This window comes from Bos javanicus, chromosome 22 (genome assembly GCF_032452875.1).
Source record: "Bos javanicus breed banteng chromosome 22, ARS-OSU_banteng_1.0, whole genome shotgun sequence".
Classification (NCBI taxonomy): domain Eukaryota; kingdom Metazoa; phylum Chordata; class Mammalia; order Artiodactyla; family Bovidae; genus Bos; species Bos javanicus.
This window is the reverse complement of record NC_083889.1, coordinates 37,596,502-37,617,514: the sequence shown is the minus strand read 5'-3', so window position 1 is coordinate 37,617,514 and position 21,013 is coordinate 37,596,502. Positions and strand designations below refer to the sequence as shown.

General features: G+C 42.9%; 1 protein-coding gene across 4 annotated transcripts in view; it reads left to right on the top strand.

Annotated features, from left to right (window-relative positions):
* The window catches only part of ATXN7 (ataxin 7), a 163,447-nt gene that overhangs the window by 28,091 nt on the left and 114,343 nt on the right, over positions 1-21,013 (top strand). For 3 of the 4 annotated variants that reach the window (XM_061396503.1, XM_061396502.1, XM_061396500.1), the window contains exons 1-3: positions 17,973-18,057; positions 18,466-18,774; positions 18,998-19,066. In XM_061396503.1, coding sequence (XP_061252487.1) covers positions 18,477-18,774; positions 18,998-19,066 — 367 coding nt within the window. In that variant the 5' untranslated portion in view covers positions 17,973-18,057; positions 18,466-18,476. Of the gene's footprint in view, positions 1-4,964; positions 5,064-17,972; positions 18,058-18,465; positions 18,775-18,997; positions 19,067-21,013 lie in introns of those variants that run through there. The other variant, XM_061396501.1, reaches the window with a different exon arrangement.

Sequence of the window (21,013 nt, the reverse complement as noted above, 5' to 3'; positions counted from 1 at the left end):
TAAAATAGTGTACTGTAGTCACCATTGATGGAAAAATGGCCTGCTGACGCCTGAGCTAAAAGGATAGAGAATCCAGTATATCTCAGAGAGGTCTGGGAGAGTTGGGACTTGAGATGGAAGAGCCATGAGACCTGAAAGGGCAAAGGGAATGAGGAATGACTATGTTGAACCCTTTGGGGAAGAAAGAGGCTGAATGTGGGTGTACAGATAGAAGCTGTCAGAAAACAGAGGGTCTTTTAAAAATGTTAAGACTCCACATAAAGAGTTTCATGGAAGGTCAGGAAAGCCCACAACTGACTGCAGGGCACTAAGATGTGTCCTTGAAACCTAGGCAGAGGTGCTGCAGTTCTTCCTAGCAAGTGGCTTCAGCTCCTCCTTTACCAGTTCTGTTTTCAGGCTGTTTTGGTGTTCACTGGAGTGAGCCTTAGTGAGTCCCTGTGGCTCAGGAGTTACAGAAACTTGACGGTGTCCATGGGGGATTGGGTCCAGGATTGCATTGTGGACCATCCAGTCCCAAGGTATCCACTGGCTCTGCATCCACAATTTCAGCTGCAGATTGTAAACACAGTGTCGGATCAGATCAGTGATGGTGGAATCCATGGATGAGGAACCTGCGGATGAGACAGTCAACTGTGTAGAGTTTCATTCTTAAATTTGTTTTGCCAGGGAGAAAACTGGTCAGGGTGAAAGCGAGGTGGAGCTTGGGTCGGAGGACAGCTGCTGCTGCTGCTAAGTCGCTTCAGTCGTGTCCGACTCTGTGTGACCCCGTAGACGGCAGCCCACCAGGCTCCCCCATCCCTGGGATTCTCCAGACAAGAATACTGGAGTGGGTTGCCATTTCCTTCTCCAATGCATGAAAGTGAAAGGTGAAAGTGAAGTCGCTCAGTCGTGTCCGACTCTTCGAGACCCCATGGACTGCAGCCTCCCAGGCTCCTCCGTCCATGGGATTTTCTAGGCAAGAGTACTGGAGTGGGGTGCCATTGCCTTCTCCGAGTAAGTAAACTAAGGACCCCATTTAAATCATGTTTTTGGAGAATATGCCCACAGTTGACAAACAGCTTTAAAATTTTTGGTTTATGGTTTTTCAATTGGGAGACAGGAAAGCAACAAACGCTCAGAGTCACAAGCTTGGCTTCTGACAGGGGACAAGCCTGGAAGGAAAATCAGTGATGTAGCCAAGCTGCGTACTTTGGGAGGTAGATGCTCAGTGACAAGAGGCAGCCCATGACGTGGCATCGCCCCATGCAGGAGAGCTAGCCTTAGTAGCCACGTTTTTGGAAGAGAAAGTAGAAATATGGAATTTTAAGTGGATTTCCCCACTTTTTAAATATTATCAACAAATCCCTCCCCACCCTTTTCCTGTAAGATCACTAAACAGACAGACAAAACAGTGAACTATTTTAGGCCCATGGTCTTTGGAGTGAGAGTTGAAGAATGGAGAGAAGAACGTGTAACCTAGCAGGCAGCTCAGATTCATACACTCCTGGATCCTGTGCTTTCGGGGCACATCACTGGGCACAGGGCACATGCTCCACACGTTTTCACTGAATAAATAAACCTGCTGGGGTAGCCCTCTGCTGAGACACGGAGAGTGAGGAGTCGGCCTTCCCTCACCCCCAGCTTAGAAGAGAGAGTCAAATCAGAACCTTTGTGGTCCTCCTTGTGGGCCTGCTTTTCAGCCCCTTCTCTTCTCTTTCACAGCCTCTCTGCAAGCACCTGGGGCACATTCTTCCTCTAAAGCTCCAGAGTTTGCCTGGAAGTGAAGAAAATTTAAGAAATAAAAAGAAAGTGTATACTGTCATGCTTAAAAACAGGTCCAACTCAGTGTAGCGTGTATTTCCTTTCCTCTATCAAGGTTAGTGCAGTTTTGCTTAATTTTGATAGACTCAATTATATAACAAGAAGTGATCCAGATTATGCCTTAAATTGCAACAAGGCTCTCAGAGTCTTAAAAGGACATAGAAATGTTACTCCTAGAAAATGAGTTCTTTTCTTTAAAACTGATAAGATGCTGCCCATGTAACAGTGTGGGCTTTTTGCTGTTTAAAGTTAATGAGAAGACTTTTCTGAACCCTTGGGCATTCCACAGGATCCTCTTTTATATAAAATTCTGCTGGATATCTGCCCATTTATTGATTTCATAGTACAAACATATTACTGTCTTTTCTGCAAGATTATTTTTGTTGCAGTTATCAGAAATCAATTCCAAAAATTTAAGCTCAGGTTAGGGGGCCATTTACCCTGCAGGTCCAGGGGATTCTTAGAACGCTACAGAGGATGTGCTTGGATCCTCTGGGAGACTATATGTGGGACAAGAAAGCCCTGGAACCCCTTGGGCAGAAACCAGTTCCTTTTTTGTCCTCGGGGGTTCCAGGGCCTCCTGGGGCTGGTTTACTCTGAGCAGCATCTTCACACATCAGTCTGCTCACTGGTCTTTTCCTAAACACTGAGAGCACATGGGGGAGCTTGCAGCATAAACCAGAATAGACCCTGTTCATCCCAGTTTCTAGTTCTCAGGAGAACGAATTGAATGTCTTAGTTTGGATCATGTGTCCAACTTTGGCCAAAACAAGAGGAGTTTGGAGTCCCATAGTACGAACATGACTTGGCATTGGGAAATATGGTGCTTACAGAATCACCATGGGCTCAACAGCCACTCTAGACAAAAGGCATCGTCTACAATCTCCATCCCCACCCTCCAACCAAAAGAAAAAGAAAGTAAATATATGCCTCTCAGGACTTTGGAGAACATTCAAATTATGTCTTTTCTTCTTGTTTCATCTCCTCTCCCACCTGTAATGGGCTGTCACTTTTAGAAAATCTTTAAAAATTATATTTATTGAATGCTTGTTATGTAATAGGTGGTGAATGAGTAAAAGCTATCAAGTTTTATGTTTCTATTGTTCGGAAATATTCTCCAGTCTTCCTTTTAAATTATCTCTCTTTCTCTTTGCAAAACAAAATAAAGCGGCTGTTTAGACAGTTTGGTGTACTGAAAAGGGAACTAAATAGCACCAAAGGCCTCCGTTCTGGTTCCAGTTTCAAACCATTTATTTGCTGGGTAATCTTGAGCAAATTATGACCTCTCCATTTGTTTCCTCAGTAGTAAAATGGAGATCATAATAACAGCTCTTTTGAACACAGTGTTATTGTGAAGATAAAGTGAAAGAACATATACAAACGTGATAGTTTTTTTTTTTTTTCTTTTTTCCTATTGAAGAAAGATTTCTGACCCCTATTCTGAGAAAAGTTACTATTTTTAAATGCTTATTTTTAGTAGCTGCCACTACCATTTTTTCTCCAAGAATAGGGTTTCTCTTAAAGCATTTTTACAGTATTCAGGCTAGTAAATGGTGAATTCTTTTAAAGGCAAACACTATCTTGGGGGAGATTTTACAGCACTCAAGATCTGATGACTTCCTTGAATACTTGGAGATCTAGATGAAGTATCCTGATGGAAAATTGAAAGCTAGCTTGACCTGGAGAAGTAAGGTCAAGCACATACGATGCCACTGTTACTCTGTCTGCGTCTCCAGCCTACCTTGAGGGAATAACCACTGGGGAGGTGGCTAGTGGCTGCTTCTGTCCTGGGAATTTGTAGGTTCCCTTGGAGTGATTTGGCATAGCTGTAAAATTTGGCATAGCTGTTTAGGATGCAAAGAAATGAATTTTGGCTCAGGACACACATGTTAAACAGGATAGTGGCTTTTATTGGAAATAAGGCAGAAAAGAAACACTAAAATAGAAATCAGAGAAAAATTTTTAAAAGGTATGAGACTGGGATGCAATTAGAAATCTGAGAAACAGCTGGCTTATAAAGATTGTAGGAATGATTACATTGCTGAATAATATTCTGTGAGTGAATAAAACAAACAGTTTAAAAAGGGAGAGGGGAGGGATATGATCCAGGAGCAACTTAAAAGCCAATAAAGGTAATTACGAATAAATGTTCAAACATGGCGTAGAATTTCAGCCACTGAGTTTTGCAGAAGCTTTATTAGCACCTCAAACCTTAGAAATACTTGGCTTGCCATCTTCGAATGTATGATAATAAATATGAGTTGAGGAAAGCAGTATTCCTGCCTCCCGACCTTGATGAATAGCCAGTGAGGATTATAGGAAGAGAAGTGTATTCGCTAGTGAATTTTTCACATGAAAGCAGCCTGCCTTGTGCTTTATACTTGAGCAGCATCTGTGCTGTAGTTGTGTCGTTGCCCATGTTTGCTGTTCCTTCTCTCCTGCTGCCTGTCAGTCTTGACACCAGCTTAATTTCTAACTCTGGCTTGTTAATCTCCGGTCCCTTGATTCTGTACCTCAATGCCCCCCCCCCCCCACCCCGCGCTCCCAAATTAATTTGAATAGTATCCACATTCTACTTTAAATGTGCATGTATGCAAGTACAAAAATACATAGATAAGGGAGTGGGTTTGTGTGTGTGTGTGCTTTTTAGAAAGATGGTTTAACTGAGCTTTTGTTTCCTGTCTGTACTATTATAAATTGCTTTTATAAACTGCTGAATGATAAAGGACAGAGAGAGCTCTCCAAATAATATTCTCACTCAGTATGTTGTGTGTGTGTGTGTGTTTAAATCTGTGATTCTGACAGGTTTCATAGGAGCAGGCTTCCTGAATAGCCATTTTAAAAATTAAGTGAAAACTCATTAGTGGCAAATTACACACAATGATTTTAAGCCCCAGGAGGCTGACTCTATGTACATATTGAGTAGTCATTTGTTCTTAGTTTATTGTGTAAATATAGCCAATTAAATTCTTTGTAAAAAAAAATTGAATTGAGTTTGTTGTAAAACTGGTACAGTGCCTCGCATTTTAACACTTTGACATTTTAAAGCACATATCATAATTTGGGGACACTGGCAGCTAATGAGACTAGATTTCTGATTCATTTTATCCTTTGTTTCATCGCTTTGCCTGTTTTCTTTCTTTCTTTTTTTTTTTTTTTTGTAGGTCTGAACAAAATTAAGAAGAAAGAGCTGCTACAATCACAGCAGATGAAGATCCACTAGTAAATTGATCAAGATTTTTGGCCAGCCCTCCAAAGAAAAGGTAACTTGCTCTTTCACCATCAGATCAGATCAGTCGCTCAGTCGTGTCAGACTCTGTGACCCCATGAATTGCAGCACGCCAGGCCTCCCTGTCCATCACCAACTCCCGGAGTTCACTGAAACTCACCATAGCAGGGCTGAATACTGCAGTGCGTCTGATTATAAGAGTTTTAGTTCTACCAAAGGATGGTAATTTTTAAAATTTAAGGTATCTGAGTAAGATCTTCAATTTTAAGCATAACCACAAATATGATCATATTAATGTGAAATGATAGTGAATTTTAGAGTACAGTATTTTTAGATGTTTGTCAGATTAAAATCTTCAAAATAACCCTCCCTCCCCCAGATTCAGTGAAATTTTTGGAATACTTTGGAGATAGGAAATCCACCCCCCCCCCACCCCCATCTATAGCCACCTTTTCCTGTGAAGCTGTCTAAAGATGTGCTCTTGTATTTTGTCCTGTTTCACTTTGCCAAACTCCTGTTTTCTTCTCTCTACAAGCAATGTAGACCCAGCTGCCCAGGGCAGGGGAGAGTTTAAGGAAATTGTAAAATAGGCAGGAGGACTTCAGGCGCACTTCCTGGGCCCAGGGCCTTTGCCCAGCCTGCCAGAAAGCTCTCTGCTCGTGAGCAGTCCCAGATCTTCACAGAGATAGCAGCCACCGTTGATTGAGTTTCTCACTACACGATTGTGATTTTCCTCTTACTATCTGGGGAGGAAGGTGGTAAGTTTCAAATAATGTGAAAAAGGAGAAAAATTGCCGGAGGAATTTTTATTATTAAAAAAAAATAATAAAAGATCTATGCTCCCGTCTACTCTTAAAAGAAATGAGGGGGCTTCCAAGTTAAGATGCAGTTTAAGATGAGTCACTGAAGAATAAACCTGAAAAGAATCCAAACAGGAAAGACCAAAGGAGTTTCAGCATCTGAAACTGATCAGCTTACATATTTAGATGACAAATTGCAGTGCTTCCATCAGGTTATAGGCATCTGTAGCAAAGATAGAACCACTGTGGACAACATGAACATGTGTCTTGACCATGGCGAAGCAGAAACGGGAGCTTCTAGAAGGATGTGGTAGTTGTGTTAAGGTGTTTAGAAGAACATAAGACTGGATAGCTATGCAGTCTCAACCTTCAAAACAGGCCCTTAAAATTTTTCCGGCCCCAAACTGAAAGGCCAGTAGTGCAGAGGTATCTTTCAGTGATCATCACAGTCATCACCGAGGATGGTATTCTCTGTGGAATGTCTGAAAAGTGCCAGAGAAGAGAGAAGCAGGACTTTCCTAGATGGTGATCAGCAGCTGGCAGGGGTGGGATATGAGGAGGTGAGAGGAGAAAGTAGAGAGAAAACATATCTGACAGAAATGCTAAAGGAGCTCGTTAGTCCATAATTGTTTATTGAGCTTCTACTGTGTGCAGGATTGTCCCTGAGGAGGAAAAGAGAGCAATAGGAGGTGATTTTCACAGACTACTATTCTGATGAAGAATACAATACAATAGGATTGTTACTGTTCAGTTGCTAAGTCATGTCTGACTCTCTGCAACCCCATGGACTGCAGCACGCCAGGCTCCTCTGTCCTCCACTGTCTCCCGGAGTTTTCTCAAATTCGTGTCCATTGAGTTGGTGATGCCATCCAACCATCTCATTCTCTGCCGTGCTCTTCTCCTTTTGCCTTCAGTCTTTCTCAGCATCAGGGTCTTTTCTAATGAATCAACTCTTTGCATTTGGTGGCCAAAGTATTGGAGCTTTAGCTTCAGCATCAGCTCTTACAATGAATATTCAGGGTTGATTTCCTTTAGGGTTGACTTGTTTGATCTTCTTGCAGTCCAAGGGACTCTCAAGAGTCTTCTCCAGCACCACAATTGAAAAGCATTAATTCTTTGGTGCTCAACCTTCTTTATGGCCCAACTCTCTATACTGAACTGTGTTGGCAAAGTAATGTCTCTGCTTTTTAATTCAGTCTAGGTTTGTCATAGCTTTTCTTCCAAGGAGCAAGTGTGTTTTAGTTTTTGGCTGCAGTCACTGTCTGCAGTGGTTTTGGAGCCCAAGAAAATAAAATCTCACTGCTTCCACTTTTTCCCCTTCTGTTTGCCATGAGGTGATGGGACCAGATGCCATGACCTTATTTGTAATGTTGAGTTTCAAGCTTTTTCACTCTCCTCTTTGACCCTCATTAAAAGGCTCTTTAGCTCCTTCTTGCTTTCTGCCATCAGAGTGGTACATACAATAGGGCACCAGGAAGCCAATGACAAGGGGTTAAAGAAGTATCAGACTCGAGTCTGCAGGGGTCAGATGTGTGGAGGAATGAAATGTACCAGGTAAAACTATGAGAAACTATTAGATTCATGACCAGTCGCAAAGGGCTTACCTTTTCAGTACCAGCTGACTGTAGGCCCCAAAATCCATTCAGCAAGTATTAATGGAGTGCCTGCTTACATGCAGTGCTCTTCTGGGCACCGAGTATTAATTAGTAAATAAAAGGAACACAGGCCTCTGCCATTGTGCCACTGGAACAGATAACAGGTAGCAAATATAATAAGTAAATACAGTGATCTGCCTTCTATTTTAATAAAACCACTCTGGCCACTCTATGTATTCAGTTAGGGTATAGAGAGCAAGGGTAAAAACAGTGAGAGCAGTTAAAACTGTGGTTACTGAAATAACCCAGACCCATCAAAATGTTAAGAAAATGGAAAAGCTAACCTTAATGAATTTTTTTGATTGTTTTCAAAGTCAGCAATGTAAGAAAAGAATTTGAGTCAGCCTAAATAAGTCTGTGGGATTCTGCCATGTGCTGACACTTGCTGCTTTGGGTATAGAAGTGATAAAGGAAGTAAGAGAAAGGTGAGGACTTCGGGACAAGGCTAGCTTGGGAAAGGTTAGAGTGGATTTGAACTTCACATGAAAGCTTGATTTTGATTATCGCATGAAGCTGAACAAAGGGAAAAAATAATGGCGTGCAACTAGTCACAGAAGTAAAAAGGTGGAAAGAACCTGAACATCTGTCAACTGATGAATGGATCAGTAAATGATGATATATCCACACACAGTGAAATTTTATTCAGCCATAAAGTAGAAGTTACAGATATGTGCTCCAACCTGGGTGAACCTTGAACCGTATGCTAACTGAAAGAAGTCAGACACAAGAGGTCACACACCGCATTGTTTCAACATTGTGAAATATCCAAAATAGGCATATCTATTGAGAAAGAAAACATGCGGTTTCTAGGGGCTGGGGGAGGGATGGGAGAGGGGGAGTGACTGCTTAATGGGTACAGGGTTTCCTTCCAGGGTGATGACATGTTCTAGACAAGGCTGTGAGTATGATTGCATCACATTGTGAGTGCACTCAGTGTCACTAAGTTGTACATTTAAAATGGTTAAAATGGTGAATTTTATGTTATGTGAATATTACCTCAATTTTTTTAAAAAAAGGATGGCATGTGGAAAAGTATTTGAAGGATATGTGTTTTACATCTTGTCTAGCTAGAGTGGAGTCTTTGTAAGGGGGTGTGACAGATGATAAAGCTAGAAGAAAAAAAAAGGATGTTGAGTCAGATAGTGAAAGTTGTTGACTGCCAGGCAGGCAGTTTAGATTCTCTTCTGTTGGCAGCTGTAAAACCCAGCAGGGTCCGCTCCACAAGTTGTTAAGAAAGAAACTGAAGCAAGGTTGGTGCTTTGGGAATTGCAGCCTCTGGGTTGCAAAGTAAAGCAAGCAGTCCCTGGCTTTATCAGTCTAGGATATTTCTGCTCACCTCATGGAATTTTATGATACTCTCATGGAAGTCTTAAACAAAATTAATTTAGAATTTCCTAATCTTTAAAAAAAGCATTCTTATTATAGTTCCTGATTATGAATGTTTGCTATTAAAAAATATTAGGTAACTATGTGAGGCGACTGATATGTCAGCTAACCTTGATTGTGGTAATTGTTTGGAGATATATGTGTGCATGCTTAGTCACTGTTGTGTCCAACTCTTCGTGGCCCCCCTAGACTGTAGCCCGCCAGGCTCCTCTGCCCACGTCATTTCCCAGGCAAGGACACTGGAGTCGGGGGCTACCTCCTACTCCAAGGGATCTTCCCAACCCAGGGATAGAACCTGCGTTTCTGTGTCTCCTACTTTGGCAGGCAGGTGAATTCTTTACCACTGGCACCCTCAGTGAAGCTCTATGTATCCATATCTGTGGATCTTTCTCAAGTATCTCAAATCTTCACATTGTACACCTTAAACATACATAATCCTTTGTGTCAATTATATTTCAGTAAAGCTGGGAAAAATGTAAACATTATATAAACCCCAATAAAAAGCCCCTTTAATTACATTCCTTCCCTCTCTACTACCTGTAAGTCTAGAGTTATCTACTGTTTTCTATACATAGATTTGTTGTTGTTATATTTATTTTCACAAAAGTGGCACATATTATGCATAGTATTTTGTATATCCCTTAAAAATATATCTTGGCTGTCTTTCTACTTCTTTCTTTTGGATTGCTATATTACATGCTAGACCTCCATTTGTAAAGACAACAACAAAAAAATGAAAAGCAAATGCCATTTACCTCTTATTACAAAGAAAATGCAGTGTCATAAAATGTAAAAGTGACCAACATGATGAGCTCTTACTATTTGCCAGGCATTCTTCTAACCATATTAATTTGCTAACTCCTTGTAACAACCTGATGATGTAGATATGGTTTGATCCTCCTTTTGCAGAGAAGTTAACTGAGGCACAGACAAAATGTGTCCTATTACATTTTGGTAACAGGTCAATGGATTGTCAGTGGCAGAAACGGGCTCCAAGACCAGCCTCAGCTCCAACTTGTTCAACTCCATCTTGTTATGAGGACCTTGTGGTCAATGGTATGAGATCATAGAGATTTTTCAAGAGAAGTCAATCTGAAATTTTGTGTGAAATTTTCCAAATTTTAAGGTTGGCTTTAAAAAATAGCTTTATTGAGATGTAATTTAAATGCTGCAGATTTACCATTTGAATAGTTTTTAATACATTGACAGTGTTGCACAGACAGCACCTCTATATAGGTCTAAAATTATTTCATCAGTCCCAAAGGAGACATTGTTTCCATAAAGCAGTCACTTTCCATCCTTCTCTCTTCTCTCTAACCAGATCCTGGAAGCCGCTCATCTGCTTTGTTTCTGTGGATTTACCTGTTTTGGATATTTCACATGAATGAAATCATGCAATATGTGACTTTTTGTGTCTGGCTTCTTTTACTTTGCATGTTTTTGAGGTTTATCTGTATTGCAGCATTTATCAGTATCTCATTCCTTTTAATGGGTGAATACTACTCTATTGTGTGGCTATACCGCATGTATTTAGGCATTCTGCAGTTGGTGGACACCTGGTTGCTTCCACCTTTTGGCTTTGTGAAAAATGCCCTTATGAACGTTGGTGTACAGGTATCTCTTTGAGTCCCTGCTTTCAGTTCTTTGAGTGAACATCTAGAAGTGGAATTGCTGGATCATATTGTAATCCTTCGTTTAACCTTTTAAAGGACTGTCAAACTGTTTTCCACAGGGGCTGCACCGTTTTACTTTCCCATCCACAATCTACGCTGATTCCTCCACATCCTCACCAACACTTGTCATTTGCTGTTTTGTTTGTTTTTATTTCCTTAGTGGCTATCCTAGAGGGTGTGGTGTGATATCTCATTGTAACTTTCGTTTGTATTTATCTTACGACAAAAGATGTTGAGCATCTTTTCACGTGCTTATTGGTCATTTGTATTATCTTGTGTGGAGAAATGTCTATTGAGAACTTTTTGAATTGTGAAAATTGGATTATCTGTCCTTTTTAGTTTTAGATGTAAGAGTTCTTTATACATTCTACATAAAAGTCCCTTATCAGGTAAAGGATTTACAAAAATTTTCTCCATTCTCTGGGTTCTTTTCAGTTCCTTCAAGGTGTCCTTTGAAGCACAAAAGTTTCATGATTTCAATGAAGTCCAGTTTATCTATTTGGCCTTGTTTTGTAAGAAATACTTAGTAAGTTGGATTGCAGCCTTCTAACCATCCACTTGTGACTGCAGCTGCGCTGCCCCTTTCCCCAGAAACCGATGGGGAAAAATGTTCTGTGAAAATACCTGTTCTCTGGAGTGAAGACAAGAAGCTCTGGAAAGCGGCAAAGTCGAGTCTCACCAGTGGTGGTTTTGTTCTGGTTTACCTTTTCTGCTCCTGAGGTTCCTTCACTTTGAGCAGTTGGGTGGAGAGGAGGATGCAATAGAAAGTGGAGAGCAGGATCAAGGTCTATGTGTCCTGCAGATATTATGCTGGTCAGAAGCATAAAACTGGTTAAAATAAAAGGTTGAAACTTTGCCTTAAGTCATAGATGGTGCCATTTAAAATCAAAGTTGCCATGAGAATGAAGTAATTGTGTCTTTCTGGGAAAAAGGGTTTAGGGACCATGAAATCTAGAGAGTCATTTGGGTTCAGGTCTCTCCCTTTGTATAAGAAAATATTTGTGTGGGTTGGGGATTGAAGATAGGGACCTGTATTCATTTGCAGCCATTCATTCACATGTTAGTGAAATGTAGTTAAATCTGCATGCTCTCTCTCTCTACCAAGGAAAAGAAGGTTTTATGTTAGAGGTGGAAAGGTTCCACAAAGGACCTTTGTGGAACAGTCTGTCTTTGGGGAACCCAGATGGGTTCCTGAATCCATGTATACGAAGGGTGTGGCAGTTAGGGGAGTTGTGTTTGCTGGATCTATGTCTTTGCTTAGGGCTGGAACTTTGCTGCAGAGAAAGGGAGAAAAGAGCTGTGTTATTCCTTCCTGCTTGTGCTATTACACTTTCAGTTAGTCCTAGAGTTCAGCCCTAAGGCATTTTGCTGACCAGCTTGGGGACCTGGCCACCATACATCTTACAGTTTGTGAGGAGGTGGTTTCCATGTTCCAAATGACACTCTTATGTTGGGAATGCAAACTGTTAATCCATGGGAGACTAAACATATTTCATTGCCACCATGATTTCAGGACATATACTACCCTTAACCTCGGTCCAGGAGGTCCAGTTTAGATTTAGAGGTGTATGAGATCCTGTGAGCTTAGTGTGAGAGATCAGGAAAGATTTTGTTAAGGAAACAGAACGTGAAGGGGGGATGTGACTGTAGGATTTTAGCCAAAGGAGAGTAGTTTTATAGATGGTGTGATCCATGTGAACAAAGACTTGAGAGCTGGGATGTGGAGGGGGAGCATACTCAATACTATGATTTGGTCATTTTGGCCAGACTGTAGGGTACCTGCAAGAGGGAACGCTGTAGATGTGGCAGAGCTGGGCCTGGGGCCAACTGTGAAGGACCTGAAGTGCTATGAAAGGAGTGGTTATGAGTTGAGGAATCGGTGCTGAGCCCCTGAAAGTGTTGAAGCAAAGACTGACATAACTGACGCCATGCTTTACCCTGCAAGAATGATGACAGCATAGCATGGCTAGAGTAGAATTGGGGCTTTCTATGTGACAGACGAGGTGCTAGCAATAATAGCTGTAGAGTAGGGTGTGGTGTATGTGTGCTCAGTCGTGTCTGACTCTTTGTGACCCTATGGATTGCAGCCGCCAGGTTCCTCTGTCCTTGGAATTTTCTAGGCAAGAATACTGGAGTGGGTTGCCATTTCCTTCTTCAGGATCCAACTCATGTCTTTAGCATTGGCAGGCAGATTCTTTACCTCTGTGCCATCTGGGAAGACTGTAGGGTAGGGTACTTTTGTACTGATAACTTTCTTAATACTCCTCATAAAGTAGATACTCTTGTTTTACATCATTTTATAAATGAGGAAACAGGCCAAGAGAAGTTCAACTTTCCCCAGGGTTATACAGTAAATAAGTGGTAGAGCTGGGATTCAGCTTGGGCGTGTTGGCTGTAGAACACATCCTCTTAACTGCTGGGCCCAAAAGATGGTGATAGTTGACCGTCTTCAGTGACAGCTGATTGGTACAAAGGTGACATGGGGAATTATTTTTAACAGTGGGTTTACTCTTTGCATTTTATTGCATCTGAGGCAGTGTGCTAGGACTATGACTATACAGTCAGCCTCTTTTTATAGCTAAACATTAGTCCAGTTTTTCCATTCCATTTCTATAACTTAATCCTTTTCCTCTATTTTTAAAAGAACTCTTTAACCTTAAGGCTCTAAATAAAGATTTTAAATGAAATTTGTGAATCATTTAAAATTACAGGCTAGTATCAAATTCCTAGAAACATTTGGGTGTTATTCAGTTTAAAGTTATGTGTTAATACCTTCTCTATGTGTATTGTTAAATTTTCTCTCTTTCAAAGCACTATTATTGATGAATTATTCTTTGGGAGAACTTGTACGAGCTACACTCGTATGATTAAGAAAACAGACCAAAAATTTAAAGCTTTGCACTTTTGGGCAAATGACATAGTCTATAGAATGACTACACATACAGGTTAAGTCTTTTATATATAATTTTGAGTTGGTTATTTTTGGCTGTGCTGAGTTTTGTTGCTGCGGGCAGGCTTTCTCTAGTTGTGACGAGCTGGGGCTACTCCCTTGTTGTGGAGCTTGGGCTGTAGGGCACATGGGCTTCAGCAGTTGTGGCTCGAGAGCATGGGTTCTGTAATTGTGGGGCGTAGGCTTAGGTATTCTGCAGCATGTGGGATCTTCACAGACCAGGGATGGAACCAGTGTCACCTGCGTTGAGAGGCAGATTTCCAATCACTAGACCGCTGGAGAAGCCAAGGTTACGTCTTTAAAAAGATAATTACCTTCATCTTTAAGTCTCCACTTTTTCAACTGTCTTTATTATTCCTAATTTTGCACTTGATTTTCAGCAGTTCCAGCCACTGAGCTGATGAATTCAATTTTTTCCACTGTTCTCCCCCTACTGGAATACTCATGTATCCATAACAGGCCAGAAGGTATTTCATTAGAGGGAGCACAGTTAAGGAGAGGCCTGGCCTGGACATACCCCTTATGCAGAAGAGAGCCCTGGCTCTGTCTGGAGAAGAAAAAAGGAAAGAAAGGTGGTCAGAGAAGGGAGAAAGGCTGTAAACAAAGGCACAGCCAATTTTAGGAGGAAAGAAACCCATGGCAACACATTCCTAATTCAGTAGTTCCGAGTTTCTTGTTACTCAAATGATTGCAGTCCTTTGGGGTTGATGATGGAGAATCTCTGTTATCAACCCTGTAATTTGCACACATAAATATACTGTAGTTGCTAGTTTTCAGGTTTATTAAAATGTTGTATTGGGACTAGTGGTTCTTTCCAAACAAAAAGATTGGTCATGTGGGGTCTTGCATCTTAGAAAAGTTGTAGACAGTTTCAGCCATTTTACGTTAAACTGGATTTAAAGATTGTTCTGTTGTTTCGTTTTGCATTTAGTGATGCCTTTGGCCTTTGAACAAAGCATTTTACAAGTGAATCTGCTGTGCAGAGAATCGTTTTTGTAAAGAGAGACCTTGTTACCCTTGGCACCTACTGGGAACGTCCCTAAATTTGGATGGTGAAGTAAGGCCACCTTTTAAATACATCCCTGGAAGGGATGAAATGCTCAAAACTTGGCAGCATTTCACTTCTGACGGCCTAGTTCTTAAGCCACATACAGTCTAATTGGTGGTGACAGCTTTTTCCATAAGAGCATTTTGATGAATTAAAAAAACTTCTCCTACTTCTCATGTCCTCAGTGAAATTACTGTGTTGTGTTCAACCCGGTGCCTAACAGAGCGCCTGATACGTGGTAGGTAAGCAGAACCTGTTTGATGAGTTGAATCTTCATTACTCAAACCTTATAAAACCTATCATTTATCTGTGCAGACAGATACTGAAGATCTTCAGAACTGAAAGAGCATCAGAAGTATACTGGTAGAACTGATTGATAGCATACAAGGAACACTGTTATATGGAAATAATAATAAATGAATGTAAATTGTACTGCTTATGGTTTTACATATTTTTTTGGGTGCAGAAGAGGGGTGTTTAGGTAAGAAGTCATCAGGTCATCCTTATTATCAAACCAAGTTTTTGAATTTCTGTTGTAATCTTGGTTATAGGGAGTATCTTTGATATAAGAACACTTGTTAAATGTTGCCTAAATTTGAGTTTCAGAACACTGTACTTTTCTCAGCTAGCACTTTTGGCTTTTGTTGGTTACTCATTCAAACTATTGGGAAACCCAAACCAACTCTGGATATCAGAAACTGCGTGTTCTAGAAGGAGTTAGGACTTTTCATGGGTGAAGAGGATCTGGTAAAAGGCACTGGCTGCAGGGAAAGAGAGATGGCTAGAAATTGCCTGTCATTCTCTTGGTGCTCACATCTTCAACTTGGTAATGCAGTTCTCAGATAAGAATTTATCTGAATTGCTCAATGTGATATAAGATACCTGTTTATAGTATTTGTTTTGTCTTTTTTTGTGCTTTCCATGTATCTTTTCATGCAGTGCTCAGAAGGAACCTGGCTTTATCTCTGTTTTACAGGTTAGGAAACTGATGGTCCAAGTAAGTTAGGCGACTGGCTTACATTACATAGTTTGTAAGTGAAGAGCCACTATATGAACTCAGAAAAAATTCATAGGGACTGGCTCCAGAGCCCTCCCTCATTTTCCTCATCTGTAAACAGTAATACAACTCCTGCCTTACACAGTTGTGAATATTAATAGAGATAATGCAAACCTCCAACAATGCTTGGCACCTAGTAGGTACCCAATAATTGATAGCTGCTATTAGTAACCATTTCTCTTAATAACTATCATAATGCTAAGAGGATATTTAGTATTTTTTTATTTTAAGCCCTGTTGTGTTTTCTTTATTGAACCAGTCAAAAAGAGGGGGAGGTATGAAACTGGAATAAGGAAGGAAGTTGAAGTATTACAAATTGCCATATTGACCCTCATTACCTTGAAGTCATATTAGTGAATCTTGAAGTATTTTCACATGTAAAAAGGGGGAAAGCGAGCAGTATCTTGAAGCAGGGCTGTCCTTCACTCTTCCCCTTATTTTTATTTTCATCCTGTACTCTCAGAGATCAGAAGGGCTGAACTCAATAGGCAAACTCTCTTTGGAACCTACATACCTGGGTGGCCCTAAGCTTTTCTTTTTAATGGCATCTCCAAATGCCATAAAATTCAAATTTTTGTTTTTCTTAAATGTAGAATATTGCAAAATACAAAATAATCCATAAATTGTGTGCTTTAGTCGCATAAAATCATTAAGTTAGGTGTTTTTTAAATGTATTTCTGTAATTCTACAGATTTTTCAGTCATTTGGATGAATGAAAAACTGAAGGTCTACATTGGTGACATGAAGATTGAGGGCCTTTGTTACAAGTTAGGTACTGAACTACTAAGGAAATTATGTTTTACCTATGCATTTTTTCTCACTGATCTTCTTCTGTTGGAAATTAAAACTTTAGAAATGATTTTTTATCCTACCAATCATTTCTACTATTTTTGGTTATTCTTTTTTTTTTTTTTCCTCTGCTTCTTAGATAAGGACAGGAAGCATCCATAACTTCACTTTTGGGAACTTTTGTTTGCATGTCATCCAGGAAAAAATTTAGACTTATTTCTAAACATTTAAAAAATAAATTCACATACATATGTAATTAAAAAAATTTTTTCCACTAAAGCCCTTAAATTTTGAACCTAAAATAAGCACTTTCCGCAGGAGCCCTGGGTTAAGTTTAGGATGCAATAAGTTTCATTATTTTTTACTCTTCTTTAAATATCTTTATACTTCTGAGGGTTGAACTTTGTTTCTTTTCCAGATAAGTTGGCCACCTCTGTAACATCAGATGATCCAGATTAAGAAAAAAAACATGAACAATAATTTTAAAAAATGAATAAGCCTGCTTTTTCCCCATCTAAAGAAAGCCTCTCTAAGCAGCTATGACACGCGTGCCTCAGGAGTGCGGATATTACTGCTATGTGAAACATGCTGATTAAAATCATTGTTTCTGTCTCAGGCTGCAGATTTTTCACATCAGTTTGAAGGAACAGTAATGCTAAGAACACTTAATTAAAAGCGCTTGATGTGGTCTGCTACTGTTTCAAGTACTTCAGGTGCTTTAGTTCATTAAATAGCCCTTTATTTTACCATCTTTACCCATCACTTGAGCAAAAGCTTTACGCGCAATGTGTGTATTGCGGAAGGGTGCTAAGTTTTGTGGGCCAGTGCTTGAGTGAACAATATCTAACAGAAAACAGTATTTTCTAGGAATGCTGTACATTCACCTAAGCCCTAGCTTCTCGCCCTGCCCAGGCAAAGAAATTATAAAGAGGGAGGGAGAGACCAACAGCTTGAATTAAAACTAATTAGACTTGGGGGTGGTGGGGTGGTGAGGAGGGGATGGGGGTGGTAGTAAATGAATCACTTCCAGGAGCATTGGAAAGGGAAATATAGAAATTTGGAGTCGTGTCTCTAAAACATGTAAACGGATTCGCCTCGGTCTCTCTCTCCTCCACTGCATCTTACACTGGTTTCATGGTCTCCTCTTTGCTGAACGAGCTCAAGTAACCCGGGAGCACGCGCTGATCTCCCGTGGTGGGCTTCGGGCCGACACCTGGGACAGCACCTGGGCTGCATTTTCTCGCCTGCCAGTGGTTTCCTCCGCGCTAGGCGTCCGCTCAGCGGCGGCTTCCCATTCATGCTTTTGACAGCCGCGCGGCCGCTCGCGAGCTGAGAGCGAAGAGCTCCTTGAACCCGCCCCTGCTCTCCGGATCGGACCCGGGCGGGAAGGCCCGACAGCTACGCCGCCCGCTGGTGCCCCGGGGCCGGCCGGCCGGCTGGTTCCTCCATAGGTGGCTGCGTTTCCGACTTCGCCCTGGCTCCACTCCGGGGGCTTGACGTGCAAACTTCGCCCGAGCGAGCTGAGAGGGAGGGACCGGCAAGGGGGAGGAGGCGGCGGGAGGCGCCTCCGCTTAAGGGAGCCGGCCGGGCGCCGCCGCTCGGACGGACGCGCGGACGGAAGGAAGGAGCGGGGCCGCCGGGCCCGGCCCAGGGATGCGAGCGGCCTCAGGGTGGGCAGCCTGGGGGCCGGGGGTGCGTCTCGGGCCTCCCCGCCGTGGGCCGCCGCGGCGAGGCGCGGGGCTGAGGTGGGGGCAGCTCTGGGCGCCGGCCTCCGCGCCGGGTCTCCGCGGCGGAGGCTGGCTGGGGACCCTACGCCGCGGTGGCGGCCCGCCGGCTCTCGTCCCCTCCCCCGAGGGGCACTGGAGTCGAAAGCGAAAGCGAGCCCGCGCCGCGGACTTTGCGCCCAAGGCGGGGGATGGGGGTGGTTGGAGGAGGAGAGCTGGGGGTCTGGGCGGCCGGGGGCGCTGTCAGCGCGCCCCACCCGGCCCGCGGGCCGCGCACGCCGCCGGAACTCCCCGGCGCCTCCTTAAAAGCAGCCCCCGCGCGACTCTTTTCCCCCTTTTTTTGTTACATTGTAGGAGCGGAAAGAATGTCGGAGCGGGCCGCGGATGACGTCAGGGGGGAGCCGCGCCGAGCGGCGGCGGCGGCGGGCGGAGCAGCGGCCGCGGCCGCCCGGCAGCAGCAGCAGCAGCCTCCGCAGCCCCAGCGGCAGCCGCCGCCGCCGCGGCGCCTACGGCCGGAGGACGGTGGCCCTGGCGCCGCCTCCACCTCGGCCGCCGCCGCAATGGCGACCGTCGGGGAACGCCGGCCCCTGCCGAGTCCCGAAGCGATGCTGGGACAGTCGTGGAATCTGTGGGTCGAAGCTTCCAAACTTCCTGGGAAGGACGGTGAGTGTCCACGCCCTCCTCTTCCCCGCGCAGCCCCCATTCCCCCATCCTCAGACCCGTCTCCCCTCCCCCGTCCCGTGGCCCGCCCCCTCGGGGGTCAGAGATGCTATCGGCCGGGTTGGGGAACGCGGAGGTGCCCGCACCTACTCCGTGCGTGCGTGAGCGTGCGTCACACTCTCCGCAACTGACCTGCCTCTCCCCTCCTCCTGTGTGTATCTCCTAGGGACGGAATTGGACGAAAGTTTCAAGGAGTTTGGGAAAAACCGCGAAGTCATGGGGCTCTGTCGCGAAGGTGAGTCCAGCCCTCTGATGGAGTTTGTACAAGTCCAGGGAAAGTATCCTGGCCGGCTGGCCAGGGCGGTAGCTTGAGCCCACCTGAACCACTCCGCTCCTCCCACGCGAGGATGCTGTCTGATAAAGAAGAAAGGGGAGGATGGAGCGTTAGGAAAATCCGGTTTCCGGGGGCTTCGTATATCCGGGAGCATCGGGAGCCCTTCAGTGGAGGCCTGGCTGGGTGCAGTTTAAGCGCATTGCTCAGTGATGCACTCTGGGACCAGTAGTGAGTTTAACCCAAATCTCTTCAGGTCTGACCCCTTATGGAGAAACGCGAGGAGTGGAGGGAGGAATTCAGCTTCCAAAAGCGTCTCCACGAACGGCTTAGGGGGTCTGGAAAGGACACCTTGCCACCTGTAATTGTCTGCCAGCAATAAAAATGAATTTTAAAAAAGACAGCACTTTACCTGTACAGCCTATTTCCATAGGATTTATGTTACAAAGGTTCATCAAAAGGATCATCACAACCAAGGAGCTGTTGATCGGATTTTTTTTCTTTTTTGTATTTTTATGAAAGTGTCAAAATCAGCGGGGGTGGAGGGGTCACAGAATTTTATCTGGTGAAAAAAGCTTTTGGTGCGCTTAGGTAGTGAAATCAGAGTCTAATTATTGGTCAGTTTTTAATAAAAACTGTTTGGTAGAAGGAAATAACTGTAACTAAACGTGTATCTCTAAATGAAAGATATCTAGGAACTGTCAGACTTTTACTTCAGGTTTTCTTTTTCTTTAAATAGTTCCCTTTGCTGTCTCTAAGGCCTGTGTCGGTCCTGGGCACATGGTGGTCAGAAAGGTCTAAAGGAGTCCAGTCATCTCTAGACTGAGTTCAAGCTGTTCCTTCAATAGTAGTATGGACAAGGACTTGAGTGAGGTTTGGTATCCAAAATATTGAGTTTATATTCCCAGCAGAACTTTATTTCTCAGTGTGGCCATTTATTTTGGCATTGTTATTGTCAAGCGCCCAAGAATAGGTACAGCTTTGGCAAGTGAAACATTTTAAAGTCCAGAGTTGGCCCATTGTTACTCTGTCTCCACACTTCTTGTTTTTAGTACCTGTCTTGTTTTCATGTTCACAGTTTTGGTTTTTTTGAACTAGCTTTTTGTTGGCTCTTGGCACTAGGAGGAAGAGTAATACCAGTGGCAACTTTCTGAGAGCTTACAATTGTAACAGATTAGAGAGCAAATTAGTTGATTTTGCAAAGGAGAATTGCTGTTTGAGAGCAAAGGAAAGAGAGGGAAAGCACAGGACTTGCTGGCGATGTTGCAATAGGAAAAATCAGTTGTTAGTCCGGTTTTAGTGTTGAATTGGCAGCCTGCCTGGGCTTAAAAAATTTAAAATCACTAGGTGGTAACTCTCCTTGGAAGCAGTTGGAGTAGAGCTTTAGAGGACCTGACCTGCTCCTGTTCTTAGTTTTTCTTCTCTGGGTGTGGATATATTTCCCATAAAGAGTTTCTAAATCTGTGTGAAAACAGGGTGCTAATTATTGGTAATTCCCCTATAGAGGTTGAATAAGTATGTTTGTATTTCATTGCACTACTTGGTCTGGATAGAGACCCAACCTAATGTAGTTGTCTGGACCCACTTTTTGCTGTATTTATTATTTTCCCTTCGGGCATAGTCATTAGTGTATTTTACCAAAAAAGATCTAGGACCTCTTAATTCCTGTCTTGAGGCACAAAGGGATCATAAATTTGGTTTTCTGTGCTTCTGACCTATCAAATTATTAGTGGCTGTTAGCGATACCATTTTTTCCCCTAAGCTTCTCTAACTATTCAGAAGATGCTAAAGCAGCCAGGATGGCTGAATTTCTGCCTCCCAGTTTTAAGTAGAGACTGAAATTTCTAATTCAGTCAGTTCTTGATTCATATGTGACTTTGTGGATTTTCTGGGATAAGTATAAGGATGTCC